Source organism: Phyllosticta capitalensis (genome assembly GCF_038381095.1).
Source record: "Phyllosticta capitalensis strain CBS 128856 chromosome Unknown BKA78scaffold_9, whole genome shotgun sequence".
Lineage (NCBI taxonomy): Eukaryota > Fungi > Ascomycota > Dothideomycetes > Botryosphaeriales > Phyllostictaceae > Phyllosticta > Phyllosticta capitalensis.
This window is the reverse complement of record NW_027117447.1, coordinates 1,577,720-1,593,789: the sequence shown is the minus strand read 5'-3', so window position 1 is coordinate 1,593,789 and position 16,070 is coordinate 1,577,720. Positions and strand designations below refer to the sequence as shown.

General features: G+C 55.9%; 7 protein-coding genes across 7 annotated transcripts; 3 read left to right on the top strand and 4 right to left on the bottom strand.

The window, feature by feature from the left end:
* Positions 1-177: 177 nt before the first annotated feature.
* Positions 178-2,936, bottom strand: BKA78DRAFT_256071 (tri-functional histidine biosynthesis protein; the record flags this gene model as incomplete). Its single annotated transcript, XM_066885050.1, has 3 exons — positions 178-377; positions 442-2,037; positions 2,087-2,936. The coding sequence occupies 3 exons, from the start codon at positions 2,934-2,936 to the stop codon at positions 178-180; spliced, it is 2,646 nt and encodes an 881-aa protein (XP_066741436.1).
* A 290-nt stretch (positions 2,937-3,226) lies between these two features.
* BKA78DRAFT_191011 (uncharacterized protein) lies at positions 3,227-4,980 on the bottom strand. The gene is made up of 2 exons (XM_066883573.1): positions 4,115-4,980; positions 3,227-4,060 (listed from the first exon to the last, which is right to left on the bottom strand). The coding sequence occupies exons 1-2, from the start codon at positions 4,513-4,515 to the stop codon at positions 3,331-3,333; spliced, it is 1,131 nt and encodes a 376-aa protein (XP_066741435.1). The 5' UTR covers positions 4,516-4,980; the 3' UTR covers positions 3,227-3,330.
* Positions 4,981-5,985: 1,005 nt separating this feature from the next.
* On the top strand, positions 5,986-7,174 carry BKA78DRAFT_355654 (uncharacterized protein; the record flags this gene model as incomplete). Its single annotated transcript, XM_066891942.1, has 6 exons — positions 5,986-6,163; positions 6,266-6,777; positions 6,833-6,846; positions 6,900-6,957; positions 7,009-7,072; positions 7,134-7,174. 6 exons carry the CDS (start codon positions 5,986-5,988, stop codon positions 7,172-7,174), a joined length of 867 nt encoding a protein of 288 aa, XP_066741434.1.
* A 1,130-nt stretch (positions 7,175-8,304) lies between these two features.
* Positions 8,305-8,968, top strand: BKA78DRAFT_255558 (uncharacterized protein; the record flags this gene model as incomplete). The annotated part of the gene is made up of 2 exons (XM_066885004.1): positions 8,305-8,469; positions 8,669-8,968. Coding segments are annotated over 2 exons (465 nt in total), but the record flags the coding sequence as incomplete, so codon positions are not given.
* A 177-nt stretch (positions 8,969-9,145) lies between these two features.
* Positions 9,146-10,960, top strand: BKA78DRAFT_333103 (uncharacterized protein; the record flags this gene model as incomplete). Its single annotated transcript, XM_066890046.1, has 2 exons — positions 9,146-10,520; positions 10,557-10,960. The coding sequence occupies 2 exons, from the start codon at positions 9,146-9,148 to the stop codon at positions 10,958-10,960; spliced, it is 1,779 nt and encodes a 592-aa protein (XP_066741432.1).
* A 1,715-nt stretch (positions 10,961-12,675) lies between these two features.
* Positions 12,676-13,267, bottom strand: BKA78DRAFT_322509 (uncharacterized protein). The gene is made up of 2 exons (XM_066889122.1): positions 12,778-13,267; positions 12,676-12,711 (listed from the first exon to the last, which is right to left on the bottom strand). The coding sequence occupies exon 1, from the start codon at positions 13,085-13,087 to the stop codon at positions 12,923-12,925; it is 165 nt and encodes a 54-aa protein (XP_066741431.1). The 5' UTR covers positions 13,088-13,267; the 3' UTR covers positions 12,676-12,711; positions 12,778-12,922.
* A 329-nt stretch (positions 13,268-13,596) lies between these two features.
* On the bottom strand, positions 13,597-16,006 carry BKA78DRAFT_355651 (Noc2p family-domain-containing protein; the record flags this gene model as incomplete). Its single annotated transcript, XM_066891941.1, has 2 exons — positions 13,597-15,049; positions 15,102-16,006. The coding sequence occupies 2 exons, from the start codon at positions 16,004-16,006 to the stop codon at positions 13,597-13,599; spliced, it is 2,358 nt and encodes a 785-aa protein (XP_066741430.1).
* Between the last annotated feature and the right edge of the window lie 64 nt (positions 16,007-16,070).

Genomic DNA, 16,070 nt, shown 5'->3' with positions numbered 1-16,070 from the left:
TGTTGACATTGTATGTATTTGTGTGGATCCAAGGAAATGCTTGATATACATCATTCTTCTCTCGCTCATTGCGCTTTTGTCTATGCCTTTCATGTACGTCTCCCGCCAGCTTCAATCACTCTAGGGGAAGCCAAATCGTCATCATCAAAAATCTACTCGCTATCGTGAACGTCCTTTTCAAGCACTTTCAGCGTCCATTTGCGCCAAGCGGATGCTGACGGCCCTCCTATGGGCCTCGAGCTCTTCCACCTTGGCCAGCTGCATGACGGCCTGGCCGACGTTGCGCAGGCCGTCGGCGGTGAGGTTGGAGCTGGTGATGTGCTTGACGTAGGAGCCCAGGTTGACGCCCGAGTACTGCTTGGCGTAGCCGTACGTAGCTGTAAAGAGGGTATTAGCGACGACCGCAACAAGGCTGGTTAATTCAGGGGGCTGTTGACTTACGCAAACTGTGGTTGACACCAGCCGAGTAGTCCCCTACACTCTCGGGAGTCCAAGGGCCGATGAAGACGCTGCCGGCGTTGTCGACCATCTCGGCGACCTTTTCTGCTTCCCTGACCTGCAGGATCAAGTGCTCGGGCGCGTACATGTTGCTCAGAGTCATGGCCTCGTCGACGTCCTTGACAACGAGCGTGACGCTGTGGTCAATGGCGCCGCGGACAATATCTACACGCGGCAACGCCATGGCCTGCTTGTGAAGCTCGTCTTCAATGGCCTGGAGCTCTTGCTCGTTGAGGTCAATGGCAATCAGAACGACCTGCGAGTCGACGCCGTGCTCAGCTTGCGACAGCAGGTCGCTGGCAACAAAGGCTGGATTGGCCGAGGAGTCGGCAATAACGAGAACCTCGGAGGGACCGGCGGGCATGTCGATGCTGACGCCAGCGCTGGTGTCGTTGGACACAATCATCTTGGCTGCCGTGACAAACTGGTTGCCTGGGCCGAGAATCTTGTCCACCTTTGTGACGCTTTCGGTTCCGTAAGCCATAGCTGCAACGGCTTGCGCGCCGCCGGCCAGGACGATGCTCTCGGCGCCCACCTTGGCCGCCGCGTACACTACCTCAGGCGTGACGGAACCGTCGGCGCGAGGCGGAGTCGCAATGACAATGTTCTTGCATCCAGCAACCATGGCCGGGACACCCAGCATCAGCGCTGTCGAGGGAAGAACAGCAGTGCCACCAGGGACGTAAAGACCAACGCGCTCGATGGGGCGCACGAATCGCGAGCATACAACGCCGGGCATCGTCTCAACGCGCAGCGGCTTCTCATCCTTTTGTGCAGCGTGGAACTTGCGAATGTTCTCAAACGAAACATCAATGGCAGCAACAGTCTCGGGGGGAAGTTGCATCATTGTGCGGGGGAACGGCGCCTTGAGGACAGGAGAGGTCAACGAGGTGGCCTTCTCAAACTTGTGGGTGTATTCGAGGACCGCAGCATCGCCGCGCTCGCGAATATTTTGGATGATGGGGTTGACGATTCCAAGAATTCTGTCAGCAGAACGCTGCGAGGGACGCTGGAGAGCCTTTTCGACAGCCTCAGGGGTGTGCTCGGTCGTCACGATGCGCCTCATCTTGATCTGGCCATCCTGTGTTCCCGCGGGGTCTTCCTTGCTCTTGGGGACAGAAGCAGCCTCCTTGACCTGCTCCTTGGCCTCAGCGGCATTGTCCTTGGACGCGCCGTTGGCAACACCGAGCTTCTCGGCCCAGGGGCCCTTTGCGTCACCCTTTCTCCGCTTGACCTTGACACTCTTTGCGTCCAGATTCTTCTCGACATCTTCGAGCGTGACTCCAGAGGCAATGCATTTTGCCAGCGCAAAGTAGAAAAGATCCGCAGCCTCGAAAGCAACTTCCTTTTGATTCTTGGCCTCAACCAACTCTTGTGCCTCTTCCATGATCTTCGCCTTGAGAAGCTGGGGATCATTGAACAATCGTGCGGTGTATGATCCTTCGGGAGCGGAGGCCTTGCGGCTTTGGAGAGTCTGTTGCAGCTTGGACAAGCCCTTGTAGTGACCGAAGCATGTCGCGGTAGCAAGGTGGCAGAAGCCTAGTGACCGTCAGTCAATAATCAGAGGCACACGACCAAGTTCACCAACCTCTGCCCTTTTGCCTGACGACAAAGCGCAGGCAGTCGGAATCGCAGTCCAATGAGACCTTGACGAGCTCTTGAATGTCTCCGCTGCTTTCGCCCTTGTACCACAAGCCCCTCTTCCTGCTCTGGTAGACCCCACGACCAGTCCGCAAGCTTTCTTGTACGCTCTCCTCGCTGCTGTATACTAGACCAAGCGCAACTCCCCTCTCGTCAGTCACTAAACTGGTAAACAGGCCGTCGGTCCTGTCACTTGTCGCATTCGCCATTATCAGCTTTCCAACGGGCAGAAGCTCGGGCTCTGCCTTGGGGTCGATGGTCAGGAGCTCCGCAGGCACAATTGGAGTGGACGCATTCTTGGCCACTGCCAGTACATGCTCGAGCGTGGGCGCCGCGAACGAGGTAAACACCTCGGGCCTGTCCGTTCCATACTCGTGGAGCCATGCGGCCTCCGAGTCCACGTCGCGCACGTGTTCGGCGTATATCGCAACCGTTGTTCCAGAAATGGCATCCACGACCTCCTCTTTTGATGCCCCAAAGATGCAGAGCACGATGCGGTCGAAGTTGGTGTTGGGGACTTGCTTGAGCTGCGCCAGCTGAGTCAGGTTCACGAATATTTTGGCGGCGCCCGAGTCGAGGAGCGATACGAGGTCGTAGACGTCGGTGAGCGAGGAGGCGTCAAAGTGAGTCTCGAAAAGACCAAGGGTCTGCTGCAGGTACAGGAATGCATCGTCGACCGTCTCTGGCGTGACCTTGGTGAATACCCCGCCAATGAAGGACAAAGCCTGAAGATCAAGACCCCGCGCGGGACTTGCGTAGTTTCTAAGGTCAATTGAGGGTAGCAGAGGAAAAGCCATGGTGTTGAAGTCGCGCTCTGGAGCTTGAGCGGAGAGGACGCGGGACTCGAGTGGGATGAGTCGCACTGATAGTTATGTATGAGTCGGCGTTTTTTGTCGCAGGCAATGACGCCGCGGGATTGGCCGGCTAGTGGGGTCCAGTCGCAAATCGCTCGGCGCGCAGGGCAAGCGATCCAGTCCCATCTCTTTGTAAACCGAAAACGATGACTCGCCTGACATCACCACCACACATCTGGTGATGCCCTTTTTGTCGTTGACTCAATCGTGTCTAGCTCATTGCAAAGCGGTTTGGGTGGAATTCTGTCTTCGTGTCTACCTTGACAAAGAATCAATTACGCGTTGACAACTTCTATATACGTACAATTTTTCCGTCAACCAAACACCCAAATACAAGTCACCCTGCGTCGAAATAATTCCTATACAGACAACTACAACTACCCGTCGAAGAGTGACCAATCAGGCCTTTGGTGAACCTGTCAGAAATGTGCCCCTTCGGCTCGCAGTCGGGCACATCATCTCCAGCTGCAATGTATTGCTCTACGCGTACTGCGTACGGCCAGGCTGCTTCCAATGGGCTGATATTATTTGAAGTGGTGTTCGACGTTGGGGGATAGCTCTTTGGCATTTTGGTGTAAAGAGACGCAATGAATGTAGTTTTGTTGTAGTAGCAAACGGCCTTCGAATTGTCGTCTGTCAGGTCGGTGGATGGTGTTACCTTTTTGTCCACGACCAACTGGAACTCATAGCGCTCGCTGTCTTGCCCTTGGTCAACCAATTTCAAGTCTGCATTCGCAAAGACGATTAGAGCCGAATTCGCCGCCGACGAAATCTTGTAAAATCCCTCCGAACTGGGCGCCGATATGGTCCAATGAAATGTTGCCATCGACTTGAAAGGGTCCTCGTCGTAGGTGGTATAAGGATAACAGCTCCAGGTGTCCCGGACGCTGGTGCATCCTCTCTGCACTGAATCCAGAAATGTGGTAAAGGTGTAAGATCCAGCAGGGAATTTGACATTGGGGGTGCTTGTCGCGTTCGTCGATCCGGGAAACTTGGGAGCGTTGCTATTGGCGCTCCCCGCGCTTGAGGCTGAGACACTGTCTCGTGAACTGCTTTGAGACTTTTCGCTAGTGGTCCGTCAGCAAAGAAGCTATGCGCTCATCAAGATTTGCTTCCCATACTTGGAAAACTTGTGCTTCAATCCCACTCCCAAGCCGACAGTCAATGCAATAATGGCCGCAATTGTTATGGAAACCACAAGGCACCGTCTTCGCCAGAGACGCCTTCTCTCAGTACAGTCATCGCCTGACGCCTCGATCTTCAGCTCCACCTTGAGCACTGACCCTGCAGTAAAGGTTGTGCGGCACGATTGGGAGTTCGTTGCGGGCTCGATGTCGGTTGACGACCTCTCGTTTATGTTGGTCAATGAGCGCGGTTGGATCAGTGGGTCATCGCGTTCGGGATTATCAACGATTTTCGAAAGTCGCAGACCAGCAGGTGTCCGGAGGCGTTTCTCTGCCGGCGCATCGCCCTCGTTGGTGAGTGTTTCCCGGGATATTTTGCGCGTCAGCCACTCCTTCATGGCCAGAATCTTCCCCGCTGCGCCAGTGAAGGGTGTATTGAGGAAACCAAGTCAAAGATATTTGTAAACAGGGAACCAAAGGGTGTGGCAATGAGCTGAGAAGACTCAAAAGAGTCGTCTTCCTCAGCGACGCATGGCTTTTTCCAACTAGAATGCAGACCCAGGCGTTTAAGACGGTCAAAACCGCTCAATGAAGAAGTTTGGTTCGGGGTTCTGCAATGACAATCTGTAAATAGAACGCGTCGATGGGATGAAGGTCAGAGGCATGCGAGAGACGGTTGCAATGGCACTTGAAGCTAGAAAGTGTCAGTCGACAGGGCACCTAGGGGAGCGCGAGTCGTTGCGCCGCTGGAATGATGCGGAACAGAGGCATCAGGCCGCCAAACGCAGCGATACGATTGCAAGAAGACGGCAGTTTCCATAGGGCGGGGTCTTGCAGAGGCTGAAACGTATGTTTGTTTGAGGGTCGATCAGAGAAACCCGAGGAGACAGGCAAGGTCTAAGTACGATGCAGATGGTGGTGGTGACGGCCTCGGTTCTCTCCGCCTGGGCCCCGCCCCCACGGTGATTGGCCAGCTAGGGGAAATCGTTAACCCGAAGTCCTTGTCACTTCAAGTGTGATGAACGACTCCATCAACACCTTCCCAGTCTCCGTTTGACGAACGACGCATTAGCCAGTGGTCATCATCGACTCGTCCATCGTCCAATGCCATCATGCTTGGTCTCGCTTCCTGGCCATGCTACTCAACTTTTTCGCCGAACATTCTGAGAAAGACTTGGAAGGTAGTGCCATCAAGACTCCTCGGCGGTTCGAGAGGCAACAGAAGTTTCTGTACAGCAGGTCAACACATTTACGACCTACACCCCGTACCGCACGGCTTGTGGTCGGACATGACTTTGATTATGAGCAGTAGCGTATCCCAGGTCTCTACTTGGTGTAGTATTCATGCCATCTTCGCTTCATTTTCTTTTGTCTCCTCGTCAAGTCCGTCTTTCCTTCTCATATATTGAAAGATCTTTTCCAAAACTTTCACTTTCAAGTCAGTAGTTCAGCAAGCTTCTCGTCCTGTGGCCTTTCTTCTGCATCCTTCTGTAAGAGGTTGCAAGATCTATATAAGACAGCTGAACGCTCTCTGTATCCAATTTATCAAAATGACATGAGCACTCATAGCTCCTGATTGCTCCTTATGGCGGCACAATTAGTGTCTTAAATCCAATGGTTTGTTTGCACTGCTTAATTCTCGTTCCATTGTCTCTTCCTTCGTGCGGCACACCTAGGTAATTCCATAGTTTGATTTCGCGAATGACCCCGGTGGTTTCCCGTTTCTCTTTGGATCACTTTGCAGCTCCACGAATCTTTTTTCTCGGCGCTGGGGTGTTAAAAGCAAAATTCCTCCGGGATTGCTCCCACGCAAAACACCGCCATCTCCCCACCCGACGAAAACCTCACGAACCCCCTTGCACGTGACCATGGGCAGCCCTGGATACCAACAGACCACGACTTACAAAGTCAGCCATCGTAGCGATGGCGATGAAAGTCATGTTCCTCATGATGAGACTGTATATTCTCAGGAGCCTCCGCCAGCCAAGTGGCTGATGTACCTGGCCAGAGGGTTCATGAACCGTGGAGGAATCCCCCTCAGCCCTGGTACGTTCACAAACAGGCGTCTTCTCTGCTCCTGCTCCGTACTGCCAAAATGGTTCTATGAGAGCTCAGCTTGGTGCTTGCTGACCGTGAACGCCTAATCAGGTGTAGTCTACGCCTTCGACGCTCTGCCCAACGGCTACACTGTTTGGGCCAAGAGGCGCAACAACGGGCACATCGACCGATACATCTACGGCCATCCCCACCACCACCGCTTAGACGCTCCGTCCAAGTTCATCGACCACTTCTACCGCTTGCAGACCTACGACCCAGACTCCAACACCGACTGTCCCTGCGAGACCTGCGCTCGTCCTCCCGTCAACATGCCGCCGACCACCAGAAAGATGAAGGCCTCCTCTGCCGCCTCGAAGCCGACGCAGCCGACTCAGCCGACGCAGCCAGCGGCTGAGTCTGCGAAGCCGGCTTTTGGTCCTCCTCCTCCTCCGTCGGTCCCCAAGCCGCTCAAGCCCTTGCCGAAGCGCGCCCCCCACGGCCCTCACCAGTACAACAAGAGCGACCCGGAGGGCCCGATGCCGGGCTTCCATTGCAAGTGGTGCCCTCCCTCGTCGGTGATGAACTATTGCGGGATCTGCAACCGCCTTTTCGAGGCCCCGGAGGTGGACGACAGTCTCCCTTGGCGCCAGGCCGGCCGCGATTGAGAGGCTTCGGCAGCAGGAGCGAATATGGTAAGTCAAATGCTGATGAACTCTCTACATGACATGGTTCTAATGACCCGTAGGCTCGAGATCACCACCCAATCAATGGCGTATGGAGTTGCACCCCTCGGGGACTCGCCAGTAAGCTACACGACAGTCACATACGGAGACAATTGCTTACGTCCCGCATAGATTGAGATCATCCGACGTACGGCGTTGCACCCTTCGGGGACTCGTCGGATTTCATGGCCGGACTGTAAGGTAGGTCAGAAACTGACAAGTACCAACGACATCATGATGCTGATGACTCCCTGCAGATTGCAAAAACGACTTCGACAGCACACGGAGACAAAAATGATCGAGAACCACGGACACTCGGGAAGCAGTCCTGCGGATGGAGTTGCACCCTCGCGGGACTCGCAGGGCTGCGGAACGAGAGTTCGTGGTTTGAGATCAGGTTCGCTTCAGGATACGACACAGCAACACGCGCCTTGCTATCAGGCTGCTTGCACAAAAATGGACTAAAGGATTTCGAGACTTGGAAGAGAGGATGCGCAGACCTTGCTATCAGGCTGCTTGCAAAAAAGGAATTCATGGATTTTGAGAGTTGGAGGAGATGGGCAGACCGTTGCTTCCTGGCTGCTTGTACAATGGAATCCATGAATTCGAGACTCTGCTCCACAATGTTTCCCGTGACGAAGAGATGCTCCACATTGCCATGCTTTCCAAGTTGAAAAGTGTGCACATGGGGAGCATTCAGGATTTTGCTGCTGAATGGCTTGGCCATTTTATTCAAGCCACCCCGCCTTGCCATGGAATTGAAATGACAACATTAGGGCATGGCTGCTTGATCTTGACCGCTGCATGTCGTTGTTGATGAGCCCTAACAGTCATTGTGGAGTCAGGAACCCGGCGGCAGCGACTCGGTCAAAGAGGAGCACTGACGCGCCGGAATGGCTGGGAGCCTGGAGCCGGTCGGATAAGCTACTGCGCCACAAGCCATGAGATCAAAAGGTAATCGAGCAAACTCGGAGGACCTGCAGTAGCGGCTATTCGGGTATGTAGTACGAGATGGTTGCGTCAGAGAGGATTTGTTTCGTTCCATTGCAAGCAAACGCAGCGCCGCACGACGGTTTCAAGAGGCCGGGATGCACAGTAAACACGGCGTTCCAAGCCCAGCGCGCCTCAGCGGGCACAACCGACGAACTACTCTGGCGCGTGCCGGCGTCTGCTGCAATCCTCTCGCGCTCTCTCTCCACCGAAACCCTTCCTCGCGCAAACTTCAATCCCCCACCGCCCCTACGCACTGTCGCCCTCCTGCGCCTCTGGCCCGGTCCAAGTCCACTGCCCAAGCCTCTCCTAAAGCTCACGTCCCTCGTCTTTAAGCGACCTCTCTCCTCGCCCCTTCCGCCGACTTGAGCCCTATGGCGCTTTTGCTGCAACCGTTTAGGGTCAGGTTGGAGCTGCATTCCTCGCTTGCCCACCATCATGGAGAGCCCTCGCGGAACCGTACACGCCACCACCACCTCCGATGCCCATGGGCGCATTCCTGAATGCTGCTGCGGCAACTCCGACTGCCCATACCTCTCTCACAACGGCCAGCTTCTCGAAGGCCTTGAGCGCGACGTTCAGACAGCCGCCCAACTCGGTCAGGTACGCGCCCATCGCCCTCCCTTCGTTCAACAAAGCTCGCCCTGGGTTCCGCCTGTGTCGCCTCAAAGCAACCCATCAAGCACCTTCATCTGCGGCTCAGGCGTTCAGCTGATCGGTCCTTTGGTCGCGTCAGCCGGCCCTATAACCTTTTTTGCACCCTGACGCCAAGATGTTATCAACGCTGAACTTCAGCTTGCAGGCCCTCCTCCAACGCCATGAAGCCTACATAGCCGACAGCGAGGCCGAGCGCCGACGAATGGCTGCCAAAATCGAAGACCTGGAGCGCGAGAAGGCGGACCTCGAGTCCAAGAATGCCCAGTCCATCCAGGAGAACCGCGACCTGCTCGACCAGCTCGAGGCCATGAACAATGCCGTCGCCGACTCGGACAAGCGCATTGCCGACCTCTCAAAGCACCTCTCCACGACCCAGGACGAACTTACGCGTCTCACGAACCAAGCCTCAAGGACCGAGACCCTCGAACGTCAACTGGCATCATTGGAAAAAGAACAGGTTGATCTGCAACAGAAATTGTCCAGCACGGCCGGGGATGGCAAGTCGGCAGTCCAGAGATGGCGCAAAGCCGAACGAATCATTGCCGAGCTTCAGGAACAAATTGAGCGGATCGAGCGCGAATCTCGAGAAGAGCGCGAGCGCCACGTCGAGATTGTGGGCCGCATGGAGAGGCGGCGGGCTGTGGAAAAGGAGCTCGAAACGGCTGCCGGAAGGCTGAAAGGCGCCGCTGCTGCCAAGGTCGCGCAAAGCAAAACCGACACAAATGTCGTATCTCATTTCGTCAAGGACATACTACAGGACAACGCGAATTTGCAAATAGGGATTGTGGAGCTCAGGGACATGCTTACAAACGCGAACGAGGAGGTTGAAAGGTTACGGGAACAACTGATGCTCCATCAACCGCTCGACGAGCCAACCGAAGCCGATGGTGGCGTGCCAAACCTCCAAAACGAGCTTGGTTTCGATCCAGAAATCACCAGTCCCAAAAGTCCGGAAAAGAGCCCAAGCCGTCTCCCCGAGGAACACCACCACGTCCACCATCATCTCCACTTGAACACCGGGGCACCCCAGGAGCCATCAAAATCGAAGGCTTTCCAGCGTCGGCCTTCGAAGAAGAAACGCACTCCGCTAGCCCCCGGCCAGTTTGCACCAACAAGCAACCACACCCCCCAGCCATCAATATCTGCGCCGAGGCCATCTTCGCCATGCACGGCTGCAAGCATTCTTTCCCATACTTCCGTTACGATACCCAGCCATCGGTCAAATCACCGCCATCACTGGTCGATCCAAAGCCAACAGACTGGAGCGTCAGTGGCTTCTTCCGTACCCAGCTCTCCTTTCGAAGCATCCCGCCGCACCTCGTCCATCTTTGATCGCATCTTTAGTGATTCAGGCCAGGATTCCTCGCGCCCAACAAGTCCCGAAAGCAATGATGACCCTGTGTCTCCTGTATATTCACCCATCAAGGGAGGAATTCTCACCCATGGAATTAATAGGACCAGCACGATGCCTGTCACAATGCGCTCTCTCAAATCTCCTACCACCACGCAAAGCCAACCAAGACTTTCTCTTAGGATACCAGAGGAGGACCTAGCCATTCCCGAGGAGTCCTGTGAGCCCGTCAACCACGAAGAGCCTTTGCCGGAAGCTCAAGCACCCGAGCTGAATGAAGAAATTTACTCGACGCTCAGGCGACAGAGTTCTCACGAATCTTTGCTCTCAGTGTCCGGCATGGACATACACACGCTCCAGTCACGCCCATCGCAGATATTCTTTGCGCCTAGCTCCCCATCCAAGCAGCTTGCGCGTGGCAGTCTATCCAGCATGACGGCGCGCCCCAGCCTGTCGTATCGGCACGACACGGACGCCCTGAGTTCATATCAGAGCCTCCTTTCCAATGCAAACAATAACCGCCGTCGTTCAAGCGCCGCGAGCCGTCCTGGATCCAGGAACTCCAACGCTAGCGTTGGCAAGCGGATTGGTGGCTGGATGTTCGGCAAATGGGGCGCCGCGCCCACACCGACATCTCCAGCCCTCAGTGATGACGAGCGGCCTTCGGCAACGGGGACGACAGAGGGAGCTGCGAAAATCGCTGACGCGCCGGCCGCGCCAACATCAACAGCAGATGAAACGACCCCAACACCGACAAGACCGGCGACCTCCTCATCGACATCCAGCAATAAGGCACGGCTCCGCGCCTCGGGCGTGAATCAAATAGGGGCCGTGCCGGGCATGCGGGCCGATCCAGCTCCAGCGCCGCCGCCATCGTCGCAGAATCAGCCGGTGACGCCGAAGAACTCGGTAGTCCAGACAAGTGATGTCGACGTTGACGCGCTGGGAGAGTGTTTGGCAGAGGCAGGTGACAGTCCTGTCAAAGTGCGCAAAGAGGCCGAGGCTGTCGACGCAAAAGACATCAAGTCAGGGAAAAGCTTGCCAAGTCTCCCAATTTTACGAGTCAACAGCATGGCGGTGCTGTGATGGCGAGGGAGATAGGGGCTTTGTTGTATATCACTGCGTTGCTATTCTTGTATCTGTCCTTTCCCCCTTTGCATTGCTTCATAAGCCTAGATCTCGTCTTCAGTGTTCGCACACAGCACGTGCGCCTTTGGTTTCTCGCGGCGTGTCTGCCATGTACTATACCTCTCTGTCTTTTCCGTTGGAGCCAGCTACCCGTCTCCACTGCTTGCAAACAGCGCTTCCCGAGACCTTCGTCTCCGTACCTTTCCTTTGTCCTCGTCTCAGCCAGCCATCTGCTTTGCACCGTCGTTTCCTGCGCTGTACTCTACCACCGTGCTTTCAACAACTGCCACCACCTCTTTGATCCCATCGTTGAAATCCCAGTCCATCTGCCCGCCTTGGCGCGGTCGAATATACCCCCCCACCGATCTTCTTCCTCGCTGCTCTTGTTTCGCGGCTGCGTGCATTTGGTCCACTTGGCTTGGCCACGGTGTGGCTTTTGCTTTTTACCCCGGATACTTCGTCTTTCCTCTGAGCGTGCACACATGTCACTGTAGTCGGCTTGAGGCTGTTTTTCTCGGTCGCTTTGGAACCAGGTAGCAAATTTTCACGAGGCGGCCTGGAAGCTGTCTTTGAGCATGTGGGTTCATCATGAGGGTGTTCTTCATCTTCGTTTGCATTTATCTTGCCAAATCTACCAGAACATGGTCACAGGCCGAGTCTCGGTGTCAAAGTTCGTGGCATATTGACTGGACGACTGCAGAGACGATGAGACTCAACACAACAGCAGGTACATACACGGAGCGACAATTCCCCATGGTCCGCGGCCTGTACTGGACGTCGGATGCCTCCGCCTGCCAGTTTGGGTAAGTTGACTTCGTGACTTCCATCTCGGTCATGACTGCCGAAAGAGAAAGAGAGGCCCTGCACTTCCCACAACTTGATTCCTCCTCGACTTCATCTCCCTACCGGCGTCGGTCTACTAGACTGATTGTTTCTCCGAGTCATCCACTCATCCAATTTCTATCATCGCTACTCCAACGTACCAAGATGGATCTTAATGAACTGGAAAGGCTGGAGCGGAGCGAAGAGAGGGTAAGACAAATGAGAGAGAGGGCAAGACGAGAGCTGGCAATAGTCCTGGCACTATCAGAACAGGAGCCAATCCAGCTTCCACCAGCAAACCCAACGCTCTCGCAAACACGTCCTCCAGTTCCGGATTTGGGAGACGCTGGACCAGAGTGTCCAGGTCCGTCTCCGACCACCAGTCCACACAACGAGACCATTGTACACTGTGGAAAGTGGCTTCAACCCGTCAAGTCCGGTCACCGGTACGCCGACTAGCCCCTTGATGCCCGCAACGCCTTTGGATGAGAATAGCCTGCTTTCCCATGATGATTGCGGCAAGTCTACAGCCATTGGTGCTTTGGACGAGCCGTTGCAGAACGTCGACGAGCAGGAGTACTTGGAATACCAGCAGGACATCGACCAAGAGAACACCGCCGAGACTCAAGGGCAAACTCTGCCAGCCACTAGCTCCAGACCAGCATCACCACGGCATCACGTCCAAAACCCCGGGGGAGAGAATCCTCCCTTTTGTCCTATACATATTCCCCATCGCTCTCCAGATCCTCCAAATCATCCACAGGAGCCAACTGAATCTGAGCTGCCATGGCAGCCTCCAGACCTATGTACCTTGCGAATAAACCCCCTCGTTACATGTCTTCGCAATGCCAGTTCGCCGCGCAATTTGACGACGGCGTCTTACCACGGTACCTGCTCCCAGGAAACATTCAGAGCAGCAGCTCAATACCCATAGGCTAACACGTCGTCCACAGTAAGCAGTAGCATGGCTTCCTCAATGTACACGTCGGCCCGGCAGCGGAGCGGGCAGAGTTCGCCGTGCCTCGTCAGCAGTTCAATGACGCATCCCCCGTTTTCCATCAGATGATTCGCGATTTCGAGAACTCACAGCAAGGGGGGTTAATCCTTATCCATTACGAGCGCCCCCTCATCTTTCACGCCTTTATGGATTGGCTGGTCCGTCGGGAAATGCCAGTGGCTCCAAACGACTTGCCACCGGACGAGCTGCTCGGCAGCTACATGCAAGCGACGACGCGGACAGCTGCGCCGACCAACAGTTCGCATTACATGATGCACTTGGTCGACCTGTACAACTTTGCGGAGCGCTGGCACGTCCCCCTTCTCAAGATTGCCGCCCTGCGCGAGCTGGCCGAGGCCATGGCGCGCTGGTGGATGTACCCGGGGCACGAGATCTTCTACATCTACAACAACACCGCGCACACCAGCCCGTTGCGCAAGCTGGCCGTCTGCCGTGCAATGCATGATTACAGCGCTCCCCGCGCTGGTGGCATTCACAATGAGATGGTCAAGGACCTCGATGACTTTATTCAAGGGCTGAGGCTTGTTTACGAACGGTGGCCGTCTTGGGGGCGCGAGGATTGGTTTCGCTTGGACTTGTGCCAGATGCATGATCATTGGGTATACGACAATCACGCTGCGGGATGAGGGGGATGCTTGATTTGGGGGGGTTGCAGAAAGCGAGCGTGCTGCTGCGGATTGGTTCTGTATTACATGAAGCATTCATTTGCAAATACAAGCGCATGTGTGCTTGGACAGTTTTGGTATCCTCGCGTCTACTCCTCGTCCATCTCCTCATCGTCGGCGCCGTCGACGTCCATCTCGTCGACATCAACATCGTCGTCGTCCTCCTCCTCGTCCTCGCTCTCGCTTGCACCCTCCTCGTCGAAGCCGTCCACCTGCTCTTCCCGCTTCTCCCTCGCCCGCTCGTCCCTCTCCTCCTGCTTCTTCTTCTCTTCCTCCCTCCTGCCCTCCTCGAGCAGCTTGGCCTTGTTCTCGCGCATCTTGCGCTGGCTGGCCACGAAGGCGCCCAGCGGCGTCTTCTCCCACTCAGTCTCCTTCAGGAAGCCCTCGACACCGGCGCGGTCATTTGGCGCAAAGTCGACCTTTGCCCTGCGCTCCTCGATCCAGCGGCTGTTGGCCTCGAGTTTCTGGACGATGAGCCCGATGGCCGTGTTGACCTTGCCGTTCTTGTTGCCCGCCGTCTTGTTGCTGACCTCCTTGAGCCAGCGCTTGAGCATGACGACGACGGGGAGCGCCAGCTCCGGGAAGGCAATGTTCTTGGCCCACAGCACGAAGAACTCGGACAGCAGCTCGGCGACCTGCTCGCCGACGCCGTCCTGGTAGACGCGCGTGCGCAGGTACGACTTGGCGGCGCGCGTGCTGGTGGCAAAGTCGAGCGCCTTGAGCGTGCTGGGCTTGGGGGCCTTCTTCATCTCGGCCGAGTTGAGCACCTCGAGGAGCGCGGGCGCGACGCTGACGTACGTCGACGTGGCCAGCGAGATGCGGAAGACGGACCGCACGAGCTGGAAGCGCAGCGGAAAGTACTGCGCCGTCGGGATCAGCCGCATGGCCGCCATGGTGACGACGACGATGGGGTAGATGAGCGGCCGCAGCGGGCTCTCCTTGCCCGCCTCGGCCTCGCGCAGCGTCTCGCAGTGCATGGCGACGACGCGCGACCAAAAGTCGAGCGAGTGCACGTACTGCCAGTTGTAGACGGTCTTGTACGACTCCTTTTGCTTGTTGACGATGCTGGCGCGCAGCGTGATGGCCAGCCGCCGGATGAAGTTGAAGCCCGTCGTGTAGCCCAGGTTGGCGTCGAGGCCCCACAGCTCGGCCGCCGTGTTCTTCATCAGGTTGATGCCGGCCAGCGTGTGCACGTTGGTGTTGCGGCTGGCTTGCACCAGGCCCTGGTAGACGGCCTTTAGCACGGCCTCCTTGACTCCGGCGTCGCTGATGACGACCAGTCGGCGGAGCACGAGGAAGGCCGAGATGCGTGTGGCCTCGTTGTAGGAGCCGTCTGACCACACGGCGGCCACGTTCTTGGCCAGCTCGCGGATGAGCTTCTTGAATGAAAGGACGTAGGGAAGGAGCGACACCAAGGAGTTGAGCGTGAGGCGGAGAGTGGCGGCATCAGACAGGTTGGTAAGTAGGTGGTTGACAGAGGTTGCATGGGATTTGAGCATCGTCGTCATGTTGCGGAATTTTTTGCCTTCGGTAGAGAGACGCCTGTCGAAAATTAGCTGATGGACAAATGTATCGAAAGATCGAGTCAACTTACACTCTGCCCGTATTTGACTCCTTGACAGGAATGTGATGCTGCAGCACTTCCGGGACGTGCTTCAGTGCCAAAATGAGGAGCTCGTGGTACGCCTCAGGATTCGAGATGGAGTACTTGTATTCCTTTCCGTCATCCTCGTTCAAGTGGGCTGCCGCTCGGAAGGCCAAAACGACCTCCTTTGTGGCGCGGAGCGAGTGCTTCTCCTTCAGAGCAGCACCCCATTTCTTCAGCAGAGGTTTCGTGACCTCACTGCTGAAAGGTGTATCCTCCTCGTCCTCGTCTGCCTTGCTCTTCTTCTTCTTTTTCTTGGGGGTCTCATCCTCGCTCCCGCTCAATCCATCCATTTCAGACAGATCCGCCTCTTCCGCAAAGTCCAGCAGATCCGGGTCATTTTCCTTCATGTACTTGTAAAATTCGGGGTCTTTTTGCTTCAGCTCCTCCAGCTGCTGCTTGTGCGCGTCGAGGTCGTCCAGCGACTCGTCCTCGGAGCCGCTCTCGTCGGCTACAGGCTGTGCCTCCACAGAATCGTCTGACGCGGAGCCAGAATCGTCATTTTCCTCCTCGGCAGCTTCTGTGCGCTTCCTCTTGCCAGTCTTTGTTGGGACGTCCTTGCGCTTCGATTTCTTCGCTTCGGGTTGTTCGGGAATGTCAAAGGCGCCCTGGAAAAAGTCGTCCACGCTCATTTCGGCGAAGGCGTTCGACTTGAGGTCCTCGGTCCGCTTGGCGCGCTTCTGCTGGATCTCATCCTCGACGTCGCTGGCGCGTTCGTTGTCTTTTGCGTTGCGCTGCTTGCGCTTTTCCTTCATGTGCTTTTGCTGCTTGATCTTTGCGCCGTCTTTTCTGCGCTTGAGCACATCCTTCAGATGGTTCTTTTCGAACTTTTTTGTCTTCTTGGATTGCGCCATTGTGGGTGATTTTGGCGGAGGAAGGTTAAGTGTTGAACGCGGGAGGGCGCGTTGGTGGATGCAG